This window comes from Juglans microcarpa x Juglans regia, chromosome 6D (assembly GCF_004785595.1).
Source record: "Juglans microcarpa x Juglans regia isolate MS1-56 chromosome 6D, Jm3101_v1.0, whole genome shotgun sequence".
NCBI classification, from domain to species: Eukaryota; Viridiplantae; Streptophyta; class Magnoliopsida; order Fagales; family Juglandaceae; genus Juglans; species Juglans microcarpa x Juglans regia.
The window spans coordinates 34,743,993-34,761,513 of NC_054604.1; the positions used below are offsets into that span (position 1 = coordinate 34,743,993).

Consider the following 17,521-nt stretch of genomic DNA (forward strand, 5'->3'; position numbering starts at 1 on the left):
AAGATCAACCTGACGAAGCATTTGTTTGTGCAGCTCCACTTATTATTTAGTTCCTAATTTCAGAAAGTACCCTCCATTGATTTACATTCACATAGTGTACGTATGTACAGTGAATATCTATATATATATAGTGTTGATGGGGAATTAAGATTATTGCAGCACAAGGGCACATACCAGATGTAATCTCTGTGCATTCAATATGTTTAATTTGAGCTTTCAGAATGGTTGTCTTTATGGAGTAACCAATGGAGTAAAAAACATCAACATTACCAGATGAAAATTACAAATCCAAAAGTTCTGGAGTCTGTAAAACCAGATGATCTGAAATATCATAAGCCATGAGATTGGAAAAATCATAGAGAAGAAGAGGAAAAACACTGCAGAAAAAATAATCATAGTGTATATGTGAACAGTTCAACCTAATCAGAAGCTAACAGAAGAAGAATGAGTAAGAGCCAACTTTGAATGATCCGGGCAACAATTTATTGCTATGCTTATACCTACGCTAACATGCCTTCAAGACTAACAAGAATGAGGTCTTGGCTGCATCAACAGCATTAAATTCTTCGTCCCGGTGGAAATTTTCATTTACTTTCGTTTGGCTTGTAGATAGATCTTTCTAATTATTATTATTTGTTTCCTCTTTAGAATCTTTCACGTTCCAAAAAATCCTATTTACACTGATTTTGGCCCATATTAGCAGTCAATACAAGCCTAGCTATGAGGCGGCGAAGCCTTTGAGCTCCTGGGCCTGGTTTCAGCTTGTTTGGGTTCCCTACCTTGGAACATTTGGAGCTGCCAGAGCACCAACCACCAGGGGTGAAGCTCCCATTCTTCCGCCTTAGTAAATCCTTATCAATCTTATCCAACACCGGGTCATCTTGTTTGAATTTTCGAGCAAATGGCGCACTGCTACCAATAATCTTGTCGGTGTCAATAAGGGAAAGGGTGTGAGGATGTTGTTTGGGGGGGTTGTCCCAAGAAATATAGTGCAAGTCATGGTTGACTGCAGTCTTAGCAAACTCAGGAACGTTGCATATGACAGTCTGAAAGTAGCCCTCAGGGGAGGAGACGAAATTTGTGTAGTACATGAGAAGGGTCCTTGGTAAATTATCCCAACCCCAGACACAATACTCTACAAATGAACGTGACAGAACCATCCATGCCGAACCTGTGCAACAAAAATTGATGTTATCTAACGTTACACAACTAGTTTCAGAAAATAAACTAGACAAAAGAGGACGAAAAATGATTGTCAAAATAGGTTGAGGCAGATTCTTTCCATGGTTTCATTATTTTAGGGACAAGGGAGCTAAAGAGGATGCATGCCGTGATGCAGTACCTACCCACAATGGAAACGCTAAGATCTTAAATATTGCTCCAATATTGAAGGATAAACCAAACGTCAAGGTGGCTGAAATTTAAATGAATGCAGATGTTTAGAACACTCAGTGTCATAGAGTTGCTATTCCGGGTGTATCGCTAGAGTCCACTGCAGGAGGGACTAGCATCTTACGGTATCCCGACTTAAATTTTGTTTTCAGCATAGCAATAGTTGCAAGCAGAAACATAAGGACAGTTGTGAAGCTGACACTATAGCTGATTGGGATTGACATGGTTGGTTTGTTAAAGAGACGAATAGGACGTCCCACCAGGCATCAGCTTATATTAGGGAACCTAGGCATACTTGCACACAACTAGAACCAAGCAATATACAGCTGATTGATAAATTGTTTGAAAAGAATATGAGAAGCTTTCAGGTTACCCTCATCACAATGTTTGGATTCAACTAATAGAAACATACACTCTTAAAATCCCTGCCTTTTGGGATTCGTAAAAAATAGATGCTACAGATGTAAAAACTAAGAACTAACTGAACTAGAAACGAGATGCATTTTCAGTCTGACGTTTTTTATTTGTAGACAAACTCCTCCCGAAAGCACTAAAAAAATTCTAGTTGCTAGCAGAAATGAATCTACTTTCAGAAGTCTTGTAGATTGACAGAAAATTTAAAAGCAACAAATCCAGTAAAATTAGGCACATTTGACTCAATTCTGATATGCACTATTTTATTGGTTCTGTCCTCAATAAAATTTCAAACATGTGTTTGTAAAGACATGTCAATGAACAATCATATAGGATACCAAAAGGATAAACAATTATATTTGACAAAGATATCTCGCCTGTAAATAACTTAAAAGCCGTTGGCAAAGTTCTTCCGGGATTGACCCAGAAGATATCTGATTTGGTTGACGAGTATAAGCCAGGGTCTATCATCAAAGGCATTGCGCGCTTATCCCTGCAAACCGCAATCAAGTATTGAGGAATTTGGGATATCTGTGAAGGTTCTATTGTTTGATATGATGTTAGAGAGAGAGAGAGAGAGAGAGAGAACTCACTCCTTCCATCCTAGCTGGCTCGTGTGCTCAATGAAATTCAGGTTTCGATCTAAAGGCGAAAATGTGTATAGAAGATCTACATAAAATTAACTAAACAGTTTAACAAAAGAATTTGCATCTATCACATAAAAGATAAACAGTAGCAGCAGCAATGCCAATAATAACACCAACATAATCTTGTCACTAGTTCAATGGTATGAACTAACCATCCTGAGTCACGAGAGGATAATCGGAAGCACTGAGGTTGATAAACCAATCCCAATCCTTACTCCTTTTGAGAAGAATGGCACAAGCATGAAGAGTATTAGCTACCATGGTGGGTCCTCTATAAGTGACCATATTAGCTTTGGTAATCATGTAAACATTCCCAACCTTAGCAAAAATCGGTTCTTTCTCCACTCGGGAGGCTAGCTCCAACCTCTCCTCTGCCGGCGCCTCAAGATCCAAATGAACAACATATTGGTTTCGTGGATGGTAAAGTGCGTGAAGAGTTCTCCAAAGCTTTTCCAAATCACCTTTTGACCCAGAAACCAAATAAGCGAATCGAGGAATCTTTGGGCCGGTAGGAGGGGGTGGAGATTGTGAAACTCTTGATTCGGCAAAAACTGGGCTCTTTTGATTTGTAGCCAAGCGAGAAGGAAAAATTGAAAAGATCGAATTAATTGTGTGCAGTGAGAAAACAAGACCCATGTTGAAGGTAGTGGCCATAAGGAATATGCATATTAGAGAGCTTATGATGAGCGGAAATAACCATTTCTTCTCCATGTTTAGGGACCCCATTAGCAAGCCTTATCATGGGTTCCAATCAATAAATTCTGCATTCCAAATTTCCTTGCTCGCCCAATACATAACAGAACAGAGTAACGAACGACCAATTGATCAAGCCTTTGAACTTGGATCAACACCTTCTTCAAAAAGACTCCAAAATTTTGACATATAACTATAGCTGTTGAATCAAAACCAAAAATTAAACCCCGGTAAAACAAGAGATTGAAGCTAACTCAAGAATTGGAACCAATAACCAAAAAGCAATTATAAAAAATCAATGAATAACCAACGAGATAGAGAACGGGAGGTGGAAAAACATGACAGAAGAGACAGGTAGGGTGCATCAAGAAAATCGACAATAGGAAAATAAACAATTCCAAAAATCTTTGCCGTTAATAATCTAACAGCTATACAATTTCTAGACAAATACATTGATGACACAGATAGTAGCGAAACTATGTCAAATCTTGGAATAATCTTTGAAAAATAAAACCTCTTTTTTTAGAGAGAGGGAGGGGGGGGGGGGGGGGAACCCCAATAGAATGCCATATCCAACACGAGAATTTTCAAATAAGTTAAAAAAATAAATTTTATTGCATAATATGAGCAAAATAATCATCTGGACAACAAGTGGGCCAAAAATAATGCAAATGACACAAAACCCAGATCAGAAATTCCAGCTTCAGATCATTCAATCAGAAGAGCCACAGTATATGATACGAAATTATACGATATCACAAAACAACGCAGCTGAGCACGAAGCTAGGAAACGAAAATCAATGGTCCCAGAAACTGCATATCAGAAAAAGTAAAGTAACCCGATATAACTTACAACAGCACACATAACAATAACACAACGCAATCAAGGAAAGAGCGGCAGACAAAAATACAGACGGAGAGAAAGAGCTCGTGATGTGGGAAGCCGAACCTGTTTTGTATGCGCAAAACACACAGTTTGTGCACGTTAAAGAAGATAGGGACGGAGATAGAATAAACTACTAGGAAAAAAAAAAAATTGAAAGATTTAGAGAGAGAAAGACATTTGTAAATTGTAGACCTCTTTATTAAAATAAAAAAAAAGATTCTTCCTTTATGTTTGAGTTATAAACAGGACGTGTTTGCGTGTGAAAGAAATCAGAGAAGTCGTTCGCTTTGTTCGCGGCTTGCAAGGCTTAAGGACTCTCTCTCTCCCTCTCTCTCTCTCTCTCTCTGAGTGAGCCGAGTTTTTGGAGAAAAATAACATGACAGATAACAGTATTGGAGATGATGTCGGACTCTTATTTCTGGAAACAAATACAAAACTTGGAATCACAAGAATATGCATTGAACACTTAAAAAACCGAACATCAACCGACTTCTCTTCATTAAAAGTTCCCGTTAAATTGCCATTTCTGCAAAGATAAAGTGGGTATTTGGATTATGGATATAAAACGTTGTATAAAAATGTCTTGGACTAAAGGACAATATGGAGTACTGGGTTAGGGTCTCTCTCTTTTTCCTTTTTTTTTTTTTTTTCTTTTTGCAAATATTGTTTGATTTTTTTTTTGTTAAAATTTAGCTATCAATCGATATAGATGGATACATGCACCTACAAGAAGTAGAAGCAACATCAAGATAGGTTAATGGTTGTGGTACATATTCAAAGGGGCTGGAGGGTAATTGGAGTTTTGATCAAATAGCAATGCTAGATGTATTTATAATTTTACTTATAGTTTTACGTATAATATTAATTTTATCAATTTTTTAAAATTTAAATTTCATAATTTTTAACATATCAAAATTATAATCTATTTGCGTTACTTGTTCTTATCAAAATGACCCGTTTGTTATCCCCACCTTTCCAAGCACATTAAAATAATAGAAAAAAAAAATAATAATTACAGTCGTGAATACGTAAGCACCGTGTAATCAATTTGAAAAAAGTAATTAAATATGAGACCCTCATAAAAAAAAATTAATTTTTTAATAATATCTCTAAATTTTTTTTCAAAGTGATTGTACGGTACTTACGCACTACATGACTACATGTAGCATTACTTAAAAAAAAAAACCCTGGAATGTTGCCACTTTTTTTTTTTTGGTAGCATAAATCCAAAGGAAATATAAAATTATCAGATTCCATTAGTGTTTTATTGGATTCCCTATGAGATTTCAGGTGAATTGGATTGTCCGTTCTTCTATTTTTATTTAGAGAAATATATAGTTGTTAACATAAGGATTTTATGTAAATTTATAATTTGAAACGTTGATATATTTTATAAATTAATTTTTATTATAAAATAGATAAAATTAATCACATCAAAATATATCATTGTGTAAATATATTTTTAAAAAATATTTATGTAGAACTATCACTTCTCATTAATTTGATAAATATCAAAAGAGTAATCAGAAAATGTCAAAAGTATTTTTCAAACTACGCCAATATCTTGAAAAAAAAAGGGGAGATTTCAATATTAGTCAAGAGTCATAATGAAAATAGTGAGTATGTAATCCAAATTTTTTTTTTTCTTTTAAGGTGGGGTTTGTGTTTAGTCTTAATAATGTAAATGTATTTAAATATAATTATTTGTCGAGTAAAATAAAAAATTATTTTATTCTCAAGCCAGTATGTAAAGCATATTATTCACATCACTTAAATGATAATATTCGATTTATAAAATTTAAAATTTATGTACTTTAGATACCGACCGAATTGTATTTTTTTTTATACAATTAAAAATTGGTATGTCTTAGCTAAAATGTCCAAATACGCAATATGATTCATTCCATGATGAGACTGAGCTATCTGATGTGCACTTCCAATCGATGAAGCATGAAATAACCAATATTGTATGATCATCATCGCCACAATTTGTTTTATTTATTTATTTTATGGAGACAAAAACTATGCTGTTGGGAATAAAATAAAGATACACCTTAACGTGTGATTCGTGGTACAACAGTCAAATCACGTTTTGGCAATATTCTTTTTTTATTTTTTATAGACAAATATTGCTAACTTTTTTTTTTATATTAAAATGCTGAAATTATATAACCTTAAAAAAATAAAAAATAGTATGTTGTTCATAGTCTCGTACTTTAATGAACAGAATTTATATCCAAGTGGCTTTCCCATTTGTGAATCCACGTATACAATCAGAGAAATGCCATAAGATTTGTTATATATTAGTTATTATTTACTTTTATATCTAATATTTATAATTTTTTTATAGAATATGATAATATTTTTCATAGGATATATGAGTGTTTTTTATAAAATATGTGATATGGAGTGATGAATAATGACTGATAAGAATAATTTTTTAATGATAGTATCGTTTGAACTCAAAACTCATTTCAACTCATCTCATCTTATCATTATAACTTTTTCAAATTTTCACATAAAATATCATAAATAATTTAATTTTTATTTTATTATTTATAAATCATCTAAATTCATTTTAACTCGTTTACGAATCTAAATCACTACTCACCACTCAATTTACGCAATAGTTTAAACATTAATCCTACGTGGCATTAAGTATTTTTGTTTTTATTAGCTTTTATCATCCATCATAATTAGTCAAAGCATCGAGGCTTGGAGGGAAGTACCTGTCCTTGTGGCCACTGGCCATCATCTAGTAGCCCCTCCAGCTTTCCCTGGTCAAAACGTCTACGCGTCTTTTTATTTATTTATATATATATATATATATAAATAATTAATTGAGGTATTAAAATATTCAAATGAATTTCGAAAATAAAAGTAAACAACATTTATAAATTATAACATTGATTCAGATTTTATACAATTCTAAATACTGACTTGACTCGATACCAATAATTGCCAATTTGCCACGCTTGATTCCCGATAATTGGATGCAATTATTAAATATTAAAAAAATATATAAATAGGGTTAGGGATAAATTTCGCATAAACTTTACAGATATTTTTTTTATAAAAAAATGAGTCCTATAAAAAAAATGTAAATTTTTCACAATTTTCATAACGGAGTCTTTTTTTTTAAAATAAAAAATAAAAGATATGTTTGGAATTTATATATTTTAAATTATATATATATCATTTTGAATTTTACCATCTATTTTATCATCATTTTCTCAACATTCTTTAATATATTATTAAATTATTGATCTAAATTAAACATAATAAATAATTTTCAATTATCTAATATCGCATAATAAAATTCTAAATGAATTATAATAAAAAAAAATAGTGTGTAGCATTGCTAGGATATATAGATGAGTATTTGAGAGTATTTATGAAAAGAATAATGCTACTCAACATTTTAATTCTCAACATCTTTTCATTATTTCACGATGTATCATTAGATGATTAAAAATTATTTATTATAATTTACTTGTGAATCTATTATTTAATATTAAATCATGAAATGATGTAATAATGATAAAAAAAAGAATGACAAATTTATTTTTGCTTATCAAAATAAAGAATTGTTGAGTATGTAAATAAACAGTTGATTCAATTTCACCGAGTCGTAAAACCGCGTCCAATTAATTTTTCATTAAGAGCCCTTGAATTATCGTGCAGTTAGGCAGGGAGGCCGAAAGATTCTCTCAGATGGTGACGTCATGTATTACCGAATCATCCCGGATTTGGACCAGCCTTTCGTTATTTAGAGAAATGCTATAAATTATAATTTTATCTTATTTGTATTTTATTAAATAAAATGTTATATTTTATTTTATCGTTCTTAAATTATATATTATTTTTATAGAAGATAAACTTAAATTTATATATTATTTTTATAGAAGATAAACTTAAATAAATTAAAATAGAATGATGATATTTTTTATATTATTTATTGAGCATTTAAATTTACATAAAAGTTATATTTGAACAGTATATTTACGAAACCATTATTTTCTCTTACTTTTAGACCATAAAAGTCAGATGTTTAATAGACGAGTAATGATACAGATACAATTTTTTTATTATAATTTTTATATAATTATATAAAAATTATAAAAAATATTGCAACCTATCATTTTCTTGAACAGAATTGATTTTGTGATGATCTGAATTGACCAATTGAGATATTTATAAAAAGCTACGCGTGGGTCCCTTTCATTGGACAAAAATACAATAATTTAATTTGCGTCGACTTCAATTAGAAAGAAAGAGGGAAAAAGTAGGTCCGAAATTTATTAGAGATTCGACTCTATTAAACTCGTGATGGGTCGAGTTTATTATTCTAGTTAGCTGTTGGGGACATTTGCGTGATGAGTCAGTCATGCGTACCATCCCATTTTAATAAAAACTAGGCTTAATAAGATAGACATGTAAAGCATGATATTGGCAAGTTAAACTTCTTTTTTTTTTTTTAATTATTTTAATAAAATTTATAGTGAAGTCTTACGTGTTCTGAACATCACCATGTTTATCTTTAACGAAAGATAAATAATATTTGAAGTATTAGGACGCGCAAGTTCTATATATTTATTTTGAAATATTTTTTAAAAAATAGATAAATTTAAAATGTATATGAAAAAAATTATTTTTTTAATGATAGATATTACTATTTTTCAAAGAGAGTGTATTGTACTTGCATAATACTATAGGATTGTATCAAGTATTACACTTAATGAAATGAATGCCAAAAATAATATTGGTAATGACGGACTGACCTTTTTATTTTTTATAATATTTGAAATTCTTTTTACTCATTTGGGATTAAACAAAATGAGATATTTTAATTATCGGTAAAATATCCAACTTATTTTTATCAACAATATTTTAATAATTTAATGAAAATAATTAATTTCACTTATCAATTTCATCGTATTTAGAAAAAACAATAATTAAAGTGCATCATATTACATAGATTGGTATCATCTCTTCAGATAATATTGGAAGGATCTCATTGCTCAATCTTGGGGAGTGTGGCGCCCATCATGTCAAGTTGGCCCACAAAGTTGCATGGTAGAGTATGGACGATGGACCAGTCATATCTTTTTCCAATTAGGATGGGGATCGGAATAGAATTAAGCCCCATGCAGATGAGTCTTTGTTGTCAGCCATAAGATTACTTGTGTTACCGGATTGCCGCCGGATCATTCCATCTATTTATCAAGAAATAATATTTGTAATCACAAAATACGTAAGTATCGCATATATTTTATTTTAAAAAAATAAATATGAAATCGATATAAAAAAATTTAACTTTTTAAATAAATACACTTTTTCATAAATAGTTATGAGCTATATAGTATATGACGCTTACATAGCTTATAACTATTTCTAATATTACTTGTAATGATTTGGCCACACCTAAGGCTCAAAATTGAGCACCAGAGCTGTTCATTGAGGTTGTAAATTGAACGTTCATTTTCGGTTCAAAATTGAAACAATACCAATATCTTAAAATGGTGTGAAGCTCGACTCAAACCAGCCAGTGAATGGGGAGAAAATCATCTACATCGATCTCGGCGTAACTCTAGTTGGTTTGTTAGCATCTTCGGTAGCGACTTAGGTGACTGTGATTTGAGAGAGATGACGCCGTGAGGTGTGATTTGACAGAGAGATGGCAACAAAGGTGATTGCGATAAAGTGCACCATGAGAGAGGGAGATACAGGGTGTTGTAAACTGGTGTGAAATCAGATAGGAGAAATGAGAAAGTAGAAATGTGAGTGTGCGTATTCAAACCCTAAAGGGAAATGATACTTAAGTTAAACGGTACCGTTTTCTTTATATTTTTTTCAAACACTAAGTCCGAGAACAACCTTGTTTTTCCAAATACTTAAGTGAAACGACTTCATTTCATATATTTATAATTTAAAAAAAAAAAAAACATTTCAAGGATTGATTGGTTCAGCAGTCAGATTCAGGCTCAAATTGGGACCAAATTGTTGGACATTGGTTTTGGCCAAATTCAACTGCTGGCCGACCGGTTCTACTCCAGTTTTGGCTAGTTTCGAGCTCTGGCGGCCGGTCTGAGACGGTCTAAATCGATTTTACGATTTATTGTACAGCCCTAAAGCTCATAAAAGCACTGGCAATGGTTTAACCATTGTTAAGTCTAAAGTTTAGATAGAATCTTAACTTTTGGCTATAATATCAACTTTTGACTAGGTGAGTCCATATTAGACAAGCCGTTATAAAGTTAAAATAATAAAATAATATTATATATATTTATTTTATTTTTTGCAAATACAATTGATATATTTCCTAGATCTTCATGCTTTGTAGAAATAATGTGTCTACTCTATTAATATTCTCAATCAGTAGAATAAATAATGTGCATGCCATGCATGTTTTACCATTCAAAGAGAGAGCGAAGTGATGAAATAATAAAATATTACTTTCTATTGTGAATAGTAGCTAGCCATGTTTGGAGAGGACTTAAGATTTACTGTAGCTCAAGTCTTAAACTTTGGACCATTGGTTAGTCTAATGTAAAAAATTTTTCTTACATCTAACTAAAATTTAGATTTACATTGATATTTAGCTAGACCATTACCAAATGCTCTAGCGTGCCAAAAAGAAGAATGCGATGAGCTACCGTCTTTTCCGCTGCCATCTTCGTGGATGGCCCTCTAAAGTCTAAACCAAAAAGAAGGCATTAGATAGAGCAGCAGTCTTAATTTAGATCTGGACTCGATTTATTGGGCCCAACTCCCCTGAGTTACAGTTTAGTCTTGTGCAAGTTCAACGACATCCAGACCCAAAAAAAGAAATATTTTAACAAAACAACATTATCGTAACTACCTCTGAATGTTGTTAATTGTCGAATTGAATGGTTTGCTTTAGGCAACAATACGTATAGCGAATGGCTACCCTTGCGGAAAGTACAAAGTTGGTAGGACTCGTAAATTTAAGAATGCCTTTAATTAGGACCCAAAATTTAGGAGTGGATGTGATGGGTTCAATTCATTCACTTTGTTTGCTATCTGTATATTCTGTGAGAATTACAATTTCTTCCCATTTTTTATCTAATTTTTATCATAATTATTTAAATTTTAAAAGGAAAATAGAGGATGTCAATTTTTTTTTAATTATAAAATCACATTAAATTATTATAATAATGATAGTTTAATTTAGAAGAAAAAAGATTCCATCAAGTGGAAGGGACATATGAAACTGATATCAGATTTATTATTCACTTAATATTATTTGAAATATTTATACGGATAATAATAAATGTTGTATGACTCAATTTATGTATGAGTGATGTTAGGCTACCACCGACTGCTAGGCGTGCTGTCTATGTAAAATTCATCGTTTTTATTTTTTATATTTTTAATATATGTAAGTATTTTTTAAAAATAAAAAAAATTAATATACTAACCATCACTTTTTTAATTAATAAAATAAATAAATAAATGTTCAAAATAAAAGAAGAGAGAACGTAATAGTGTTTTTCTTTATGTATTCATGTGACATGACATCATGATTGTTGAAAGTCTCCATCTACCGGGAAAGGGGTAATTCGGGGTGATCGCCATCTTGTGATTGTTGTCGACAACGGTTTTTATTTTCGAAAGTAAAAAGTGAATCAATAAATAATATTCAATAAAATAAAATAAAAATTATTTTTTTAATTTTTCTTTTTAGGGGGGGCAACTTTGACTACAATTGGCAGCATGTATGGAGATGTCAAAAAAACTAGCAGACTGTGTCCCACCAGAAAACCACGGAGTTCACATTGCAGATTAGATATGGAACTCGTCTCAATAATTTTTCGATTTGTAATTTCCTTAACGCAGGAGGGGTAGTCTTGTACTTTTAGAATGTTACCCTTCCAATCTTATCAGGTACTCTCGTGATCATCGAGCTAACGTGTCCCGATCCGACGCTGAATAGAACACGTGCTTGTTTACGAGGATGTTGATATTGCCAATCACAAGGGCAGCAAATGACAGACAGAGACAAGAGCGTCATCGCTGTACATTCCAAAAAAATCTCTCATATGTACAACCGGATTTGCGAGCTATATTAATGTTGACATAAAGTAAGATATTAATTAAAAAAAAAAAAGCACTTCTATTAAAGTTTACTTTTTCGCTTCAAAATTAATGCATATATTAATGTACAAATTCACTTACAACCAGATGTTTTTGAATTTTCAATTCTATTTACAAAATGGTGAAATTGTTATTTTGGGGAATATGTATAATACAAAAGCATTAATAATTTTCAGGCCTATAAGTAGAATTATATAATTTTACTTTATTTAGCATATTGAACTATAAATATTTTTTAATTATAAAATATGTCATATTAAGGATCACGGTACCTGTCACCCTTTTATAATCCTTCCGGACAACCATTAATAATAATAAAAAAAATTCTTTCAGTTTTTTATCACCTTTTACTGTGATTATATTTGACAAATATTGATAAAAAGTCATTTTGATTTAAGGAGAATATAAGAATTAATATATATATATATAATTATTTATAATTATAAAGAAAAGTTGTGAAATGAGATATTGGGTATGAAATATTATTTTATGACTTTTATCTCAGATATTATCGAGGTGATATAATTTAATTTTTAAAATTTAAAAACAAAAAAAAAAATCAACAGCGGATAGTCTATTTATAACCGCTGCCAGGGCAACGGTAGTTCAGACTTTTATTCCTTAAAATAAATAAATAAATAAATAAATAAAAAAGAGAAAAAAATTGGGTCGACGACAAGAATTGGAAACGAGATCTAAACCCTTTACGTTTTCTTTCTTTTTGCCCAAACTTCAGAATTGGGCGTCCTTTGTTTTTTGTCAAATATAGGATCTTCTCCTTCACATCTCGCTCTCTCTCTTTCACTGATTCAGTTTCTTTTTATTCCAGGTAAATAACCAGTCTTTTGCTCTTTTTCATTTCTTTGTAATCTTTATCCAGGTATTTCTCTTGTATTCCTCTACTCATTTTCAATCTTAATCATATTGGTGTTTGCTTTCTTTCCATTTCTTGGCTGATCTGTATTGATCTTGATAATTGAGGGTAACGAGATTGCATTCGTATCATATATTGCTGAGTTTGCTTAATTATTTTTGTGGGATTTGCTTTTGCATGCCTGGCTAGTTTGGTGCGAGGCTTGATCTTTATAAAGCTTGTCCTTATTCAATGTTCGCGTCCTTCTGATTACAGTTCCTTTCTGTTCCCGTTTCTTTTCCCCTTAAATTTGTTTCATCAATGAACACTTCTTCTGTAAAGGGCTGATTGGATGTAACATGCATGTACGTATATCATATTCCTCTTTGGGTGTTTAATTGCTTTTCGTCTGGTTCTCCTTCTTATGTTGTTTGGATGGTCGTTGAAGCTTTTGGATGCCCATGTACTGGGAATAACGGCTGGCTTTCGATCTAGTACTTTGCACCTTTTTCTTTTGGGTGTTCCAGATTTAAAGATCTCTGTTGAAAACGTGAAAATTTTCGATCTTGTTTTTCTTTTTTCTTTGTGTTTAGCTTATTATTCTTACAATCGTTTCCAGTGGTGAATGCACGTGCTGCTAAGCATTTTGACGAATTTAATAAGAAAATCTGCATAGCATATAAATTTGGAATGGTCTAATTTATTAAGTAAATGAGTGTTCCTATTTTTCACGTGCTTTGTCCTTGTCATTTCCATCAGGTCTGTGGTTTTGAGGCTATTTCTGTGGTGAGCCATGGCTGTTGAGTTTGAGGGGTTTGAGATGGTCCAAGGACCAGTGGAGACTGTAACTGAAGGAGACATTACTGTTTTGCCTGTAAAGGATAATGGCAAATTGGATCAAGAGCCTGGTCTCAACCATCCCATAAAATTTGGTTCGCATGGAGATGAACCAGTTAAAGGAGAAGGAAATGACGTTTCTGACGCCAACTTCCCAAAGGATGCAGTTGACGAGTGGCCTGCACCTAAGCAGATCCATTCTTTCTATTTTGTCAGGTACAGACCATATGATGACCCAAAAATAAAAGCCAAAGTTGATCAGGCTGATAAAGAGATTCAGAAGAAAAATCAAGCCCGATTTCAGATCACTGAAGCACTAAAGGCAAAGAGGGTAGGTTAGAGTACTCCATAACGATAATTTTATACTGTGACCTCATTAGTATATTTGGGCTATAGATATTAGTATTCTGTTAGTATTACATTTCATTTCTTGAGGAACTATTTCTGGTTGGAATATTGTTCCAAAGCTTTGAAAGCCAATAGATTTAGAACCCCAGAATTGGGGCCTTAAAAACAGACACCCATATCAGATTAACTATCTTGCTACAAGAGATAATTGGAAATAGGTGATACTTAGATATTAAAGAAAAGATAATTGGAAAGAGGAGATCTCGAGAATGATTTTCAGAGACAATATTCTTGAACTTCCAATTAGTGTAACACATTGAATTGAAGCTGTGTTTGGACTACTTATTTAAAGAACTAATTGATTTATGACCTTCTCAAAGTTATTTTGCAACAATTTTTCTGTTCTATTTATTTTTCTGCAGTCGGATCGAGCAGAGTTGATTTCTCAGGTTAGAGCTTTGAAAGATGACAACCGGCAGTTCAGGACAATCTTGGATGAGAAAAGAAAGGAGATCGAGCCTCTGCAACAGGCTCTTGGCAAGCTGCGCAATGCAAACACGGGTGGTCGAGGTGGTGGTTTATGTTCATCTGAGGAAGAGCTTAATGATGTTGTATGTTTTATTTTCTTCCCATGTTTTGTAAGATGTTGAATTTACCAGTTTATTCTTGAGCTATAGTGTTCCTTGATGCCTTCTATTCTCTTATTTTCTGACTGTTGATTTGTGGAGTCAGATCCATAGTTTGAAGTACCGCATACAACACGAAAGCATTCCATTGACTGAGGAAAAACAACTCCTTAGAGAGATCAAACATCTTGAGGCGACAAGGGAAAAAGTTATTGCTAATGCTGCTATGAGAGCAAAGATTCAGGATTCATTGGGTCAGAGAGAAGCCATTCAAGACCAGGTTAAAGTAAGGCAATGCTAGTTGGAATTGTGTGTTTTGGAGCTTATCCAATACTAATTTGTACTAACTATATGTAAAACTATACATTTCTTTGTAGCTTATAGGTGGTGATTTGGATGGAGTAAGAAAGGAGAAACAAGCACTTCAGGCCAAAATTAAGCAACTTGACGATGCACTAAGGGCAATAGACAATGACATTAATTCTTTAACGGAGGAACTAAAGGTTGTCTCCCAAAAGAGGGACAAAGCGTATGAAAGCTTTCATCAACTCAGAAAACAGCGTGATGAGGGGGTAGGTTTGTACCTTGATGCAATGCTTGTAGATCCTTCTTTGTTTTCGCGCCCTAATGTGTGTGGACCTAAAGAGGACCATGCTTACTGTTGTACACATCCTTAAAATATCTGAAGTCTCCTTGGTCCAATTAGGAAAGTTAACTAGTTTGATCTGGGGTCCTAAATTTTTGGCAAATGTGCATACACAGTGATATTGAATATGTTAAAGCTCTCAGCTAACATAAATTTGGTTCTGTATGCAAGAAAAGAAAAAAGCATTTGGATCACGACGTGCACACTGCTTACTCGTACAAAAAGCATCATCTCACAACTTTTTTGGTCGTGTGTTCTGTAACATGACTTGTTTATAAGTATTTTGAAGTTGTTAAAGACGAACAGTTCAATGGCCAGATAGTGATAATCGTTCTGTTTTGGTCCTTGTCGTATAGAAATGTGGAGTCATCTTCTTTAGCTTTCTAGCTTTCTTGACAATGATTATGTTAAGTTTAGGTTTCTAATGTAGTCAGTAATTTTGCATTCAATTTTAAACTCATATTATCTCATATTTCAGAATGCCTACTTTTACCAAAGCCGTACAGTCTTGAACAAAGCACGGGAGCTTGCTGCAAAGAAAGATATTAACGCTCTTGAGGAACTTTCACATTTAGAGGTTGGTTCAGTTAGTGTTGTTCACTTGTCAAGAACATCACTTGAAGTTGATCCTAGATTTGTACTCTAATGTCTTGTATTGATCTATTCTGCATTAGGTCGAAAGTTTTATGTCTCGCTGGAGCAGTGACAAGGCTCTAAGGGATGATTATGAGAAAAGAATTTTACCTTCATTAGATAGTCGCCAACTGAGTAGGGATGGACGGATGAGGAACCCAGATGAGAAACCTTTGGTGGTGTTGGAAGAACATACATTCTCTGAAAGGGAGACAGTGGCAAAAGCTAGTTTGAAAGAAGTAAAGGAAGATTCCAAATCCCCTTCAAAGGATACTTTGCTCAGCCAAAAGCCCCAGAAGGAAACCAAAATTAAAGCAGCACACCCAAAATCCACCTTGGAGCCTATGAAAGCAGAAGACAAGGAGACCTCTGGGTTAGAAGAGATTCAAAAGGACACTCCTGCCAAGGAAAATGAAGTTGATGCAGCAAAGTCGAAGGAGATGAAAAGAGAAGAGGAAATGGCAAAAGCTAAACTGGCCATGGAAAGGAAGAAGAAGTTGCAGGAGAAAGCCGAAGCCAAACGAGCTATTAGGATTCAGAAGGAAACTGAAAAGAAGCTTAAGGAAATTATCAACTTACTGTATTTTCATCATTTCTGGTTTACTATTTCTGTTTGTTGTGGGGCTTAGAATTGACACATCTTCTCTAATTAACTTATCTCAGGAGCGTGAAAAGAAAGCAAAGAAAAAGGCCTCAGGTTCCGCACTTACTAGTGATCCTGAAGAACTGGCGGAAGCAGTGTCAGAAGGTGCAGAACTAGAGAAGGTAGATGAAAACGTTGAAGCTCCAGTTCCGGGAAAGGAAAAGTTTCCAAAGGTGAATACTATCAGACCCCGGAACAGATCAAAAGGACCGGATTCTGTTCCTAAAGTAGTCCTGAAACGTAAGAAGCCCACTAACTACTGGATATGGGCTGCTCCTGCTGCTGCTGTGTTTGCCTTGCTGGTGCTGGTGCTTGGGTACTACTATCTTTTCTAAAAGGCGACTTGGAACTAAGTAGAAAGAGCCATGAACCAGTTTCTATGCTTGTGCCCGTGTGAGTTGCTAGGTTCGTAGTCCTAAAGAATTAAGTTTATTCCCGTTCGTTACATCCCTTTTCAGGGGATGGACACTAAATCATAATGTTGCTGGTAGCTCAGTCAGAAAGAGAGAAGCTGCTACATACATTTAGCTTGACTGTATGAACTTTCTTCAAATTTTGACTCTTGATCAAATTTCATGAATGTTTTCTTGAACCCATGAACTTGCTTTCATTGAAGCTCTATTTTGTTTGGGTCTGACCTTATCCAAGTGAGAATTGATGCTCTGGTGTTGTGACAGGTTTTTACTGTGTGCATGATTCCATAACCCTGGAAAAAGAAAATTGAAAGTTTACCTTTAGAACCGTACTTGCAATCCCCTTAATAAAAGAGAAAAAACTCACTTTTC

The 17,521-nt window shown here is 33.3% G+C and overlaps 2 protein-coding genes across 3 annotated transcripts; one reads left to right on the forward strand and one right to left on the reverse strand.

Moving 5' to 3' along the window:
- Positions 1 to 368: 368 nt before the first annotated feature.
- On the reverse strand, positions 369 to 4,527 carry LOC121234085 (beta-glucuronosyltransferase GlcAT14B-like). Of its 2 annotated transcripts, none has more exons than XM_041129902.1 (5): positions 4,096 to 4,527; positions 2,606 to 3,345; positions 2,400 to 2,475; positions 2,184 to 2,299; positions 369 to 1,171 (listed from the first exon to the last, which is right to left on the reverse strand). In XM_041129902.1, exons 2-5 carry the CDS (start codon positions 3,177 to 3,179, stop codon positions 672 to 674), a joined length of 1,266 nt encoding a protein of 421 aa, XP_040985836.1. In that variant the 5' UTR covers positions 3,180 to 3,345; positions 4,096 to 4,527; the 3' UTR covers positions 369 to 671. The 2 variants fall into 2 exon arrangements, with proteins under 2 accessions (XP_040985836.1, XP_040985837.1); XM_041129903.1 differs by having other exon boundaries at positions 4,000 to 4,527.
- An 8,271-nt stretch (positions 4,528 to 12,798) lies between these two features.
- On the forward strand, positions 12,799 to 17,328 carry LOC121234670 (proton pump-interactor 1-like). Its single transcript, XM_041130709.1, has 9 exons — positions 12,799 to 12,942; positions 12,999 to 13,030; positions 13,763 to 14,171; positions 14,611 to 14,799; positions 14,921 to 15,100; positions 15,192 to 15,386; positions 15,939 to 16,037; positions 16,135 to 16,656; positions 16,757 to 17,328. The coding sequence occupies exons 3-9, from the start codon at positions 13,797 to 13,799 to the stop codon at positions 17,069 to 17,071; spliced, it is 1,875 nt and encodes a 624-aa protein (XP_040986643.1). The 5' UTR covers positions 12,799 to 12,942; positions 12,999 to 13,030; positions 13,763 to 13,796; the 3' UTR covers positions 17,072 to 17,328.
- Positions 17,329 to 17,521: the final 193 nt, after the last annotated feature.

Bases quoted from the DNA above. Each gene is read 5' to 3' on its own strand.
- LOC121234085 (XM_041129902.1), bottom strand. From the start codon at position 3,179: ATGGGGTCCCTAAACATGGAGAAGAAATGGTTATTTCCGCTCATCATA. The intron at 2,476-2,605 runs GTTAGTTCATAC...AATTTTATGTAG, and splicing joins TCCTCTCGTGACTCAGGATG to ATCTTCTATACACATTTTCG. The intron at 1,172-2,183 runs GCGAGATATCTT...TTTGTTGCACAG, and splicing joins GGCTTTTAAGTTATTTACAG to GTTCGGCATGGATGGTTCTG.
- LOC121234670 (XM_041130709.1), top strand. From the start codon at position 13,797: ATGGCTGTTGAGTTTGAGGGGTTTGAGATGGTCCAAGGACCAGTGGAG. The intron at 15,101-15,191 runs GTAAGGCAATGC...ATTTCTTTGTAG, and splicing joins CCATTCAAGACCAGGTTAAA to CTTATAGGTGGTGATTTGGA. The intron at 16,657-16,756 runs GAAATTATCAAC...AACTTATCTCAG, and splicing joins AAACTGAAAAGAAGCTTAAG to GAGCGTGAAAAGAAAGCAAA.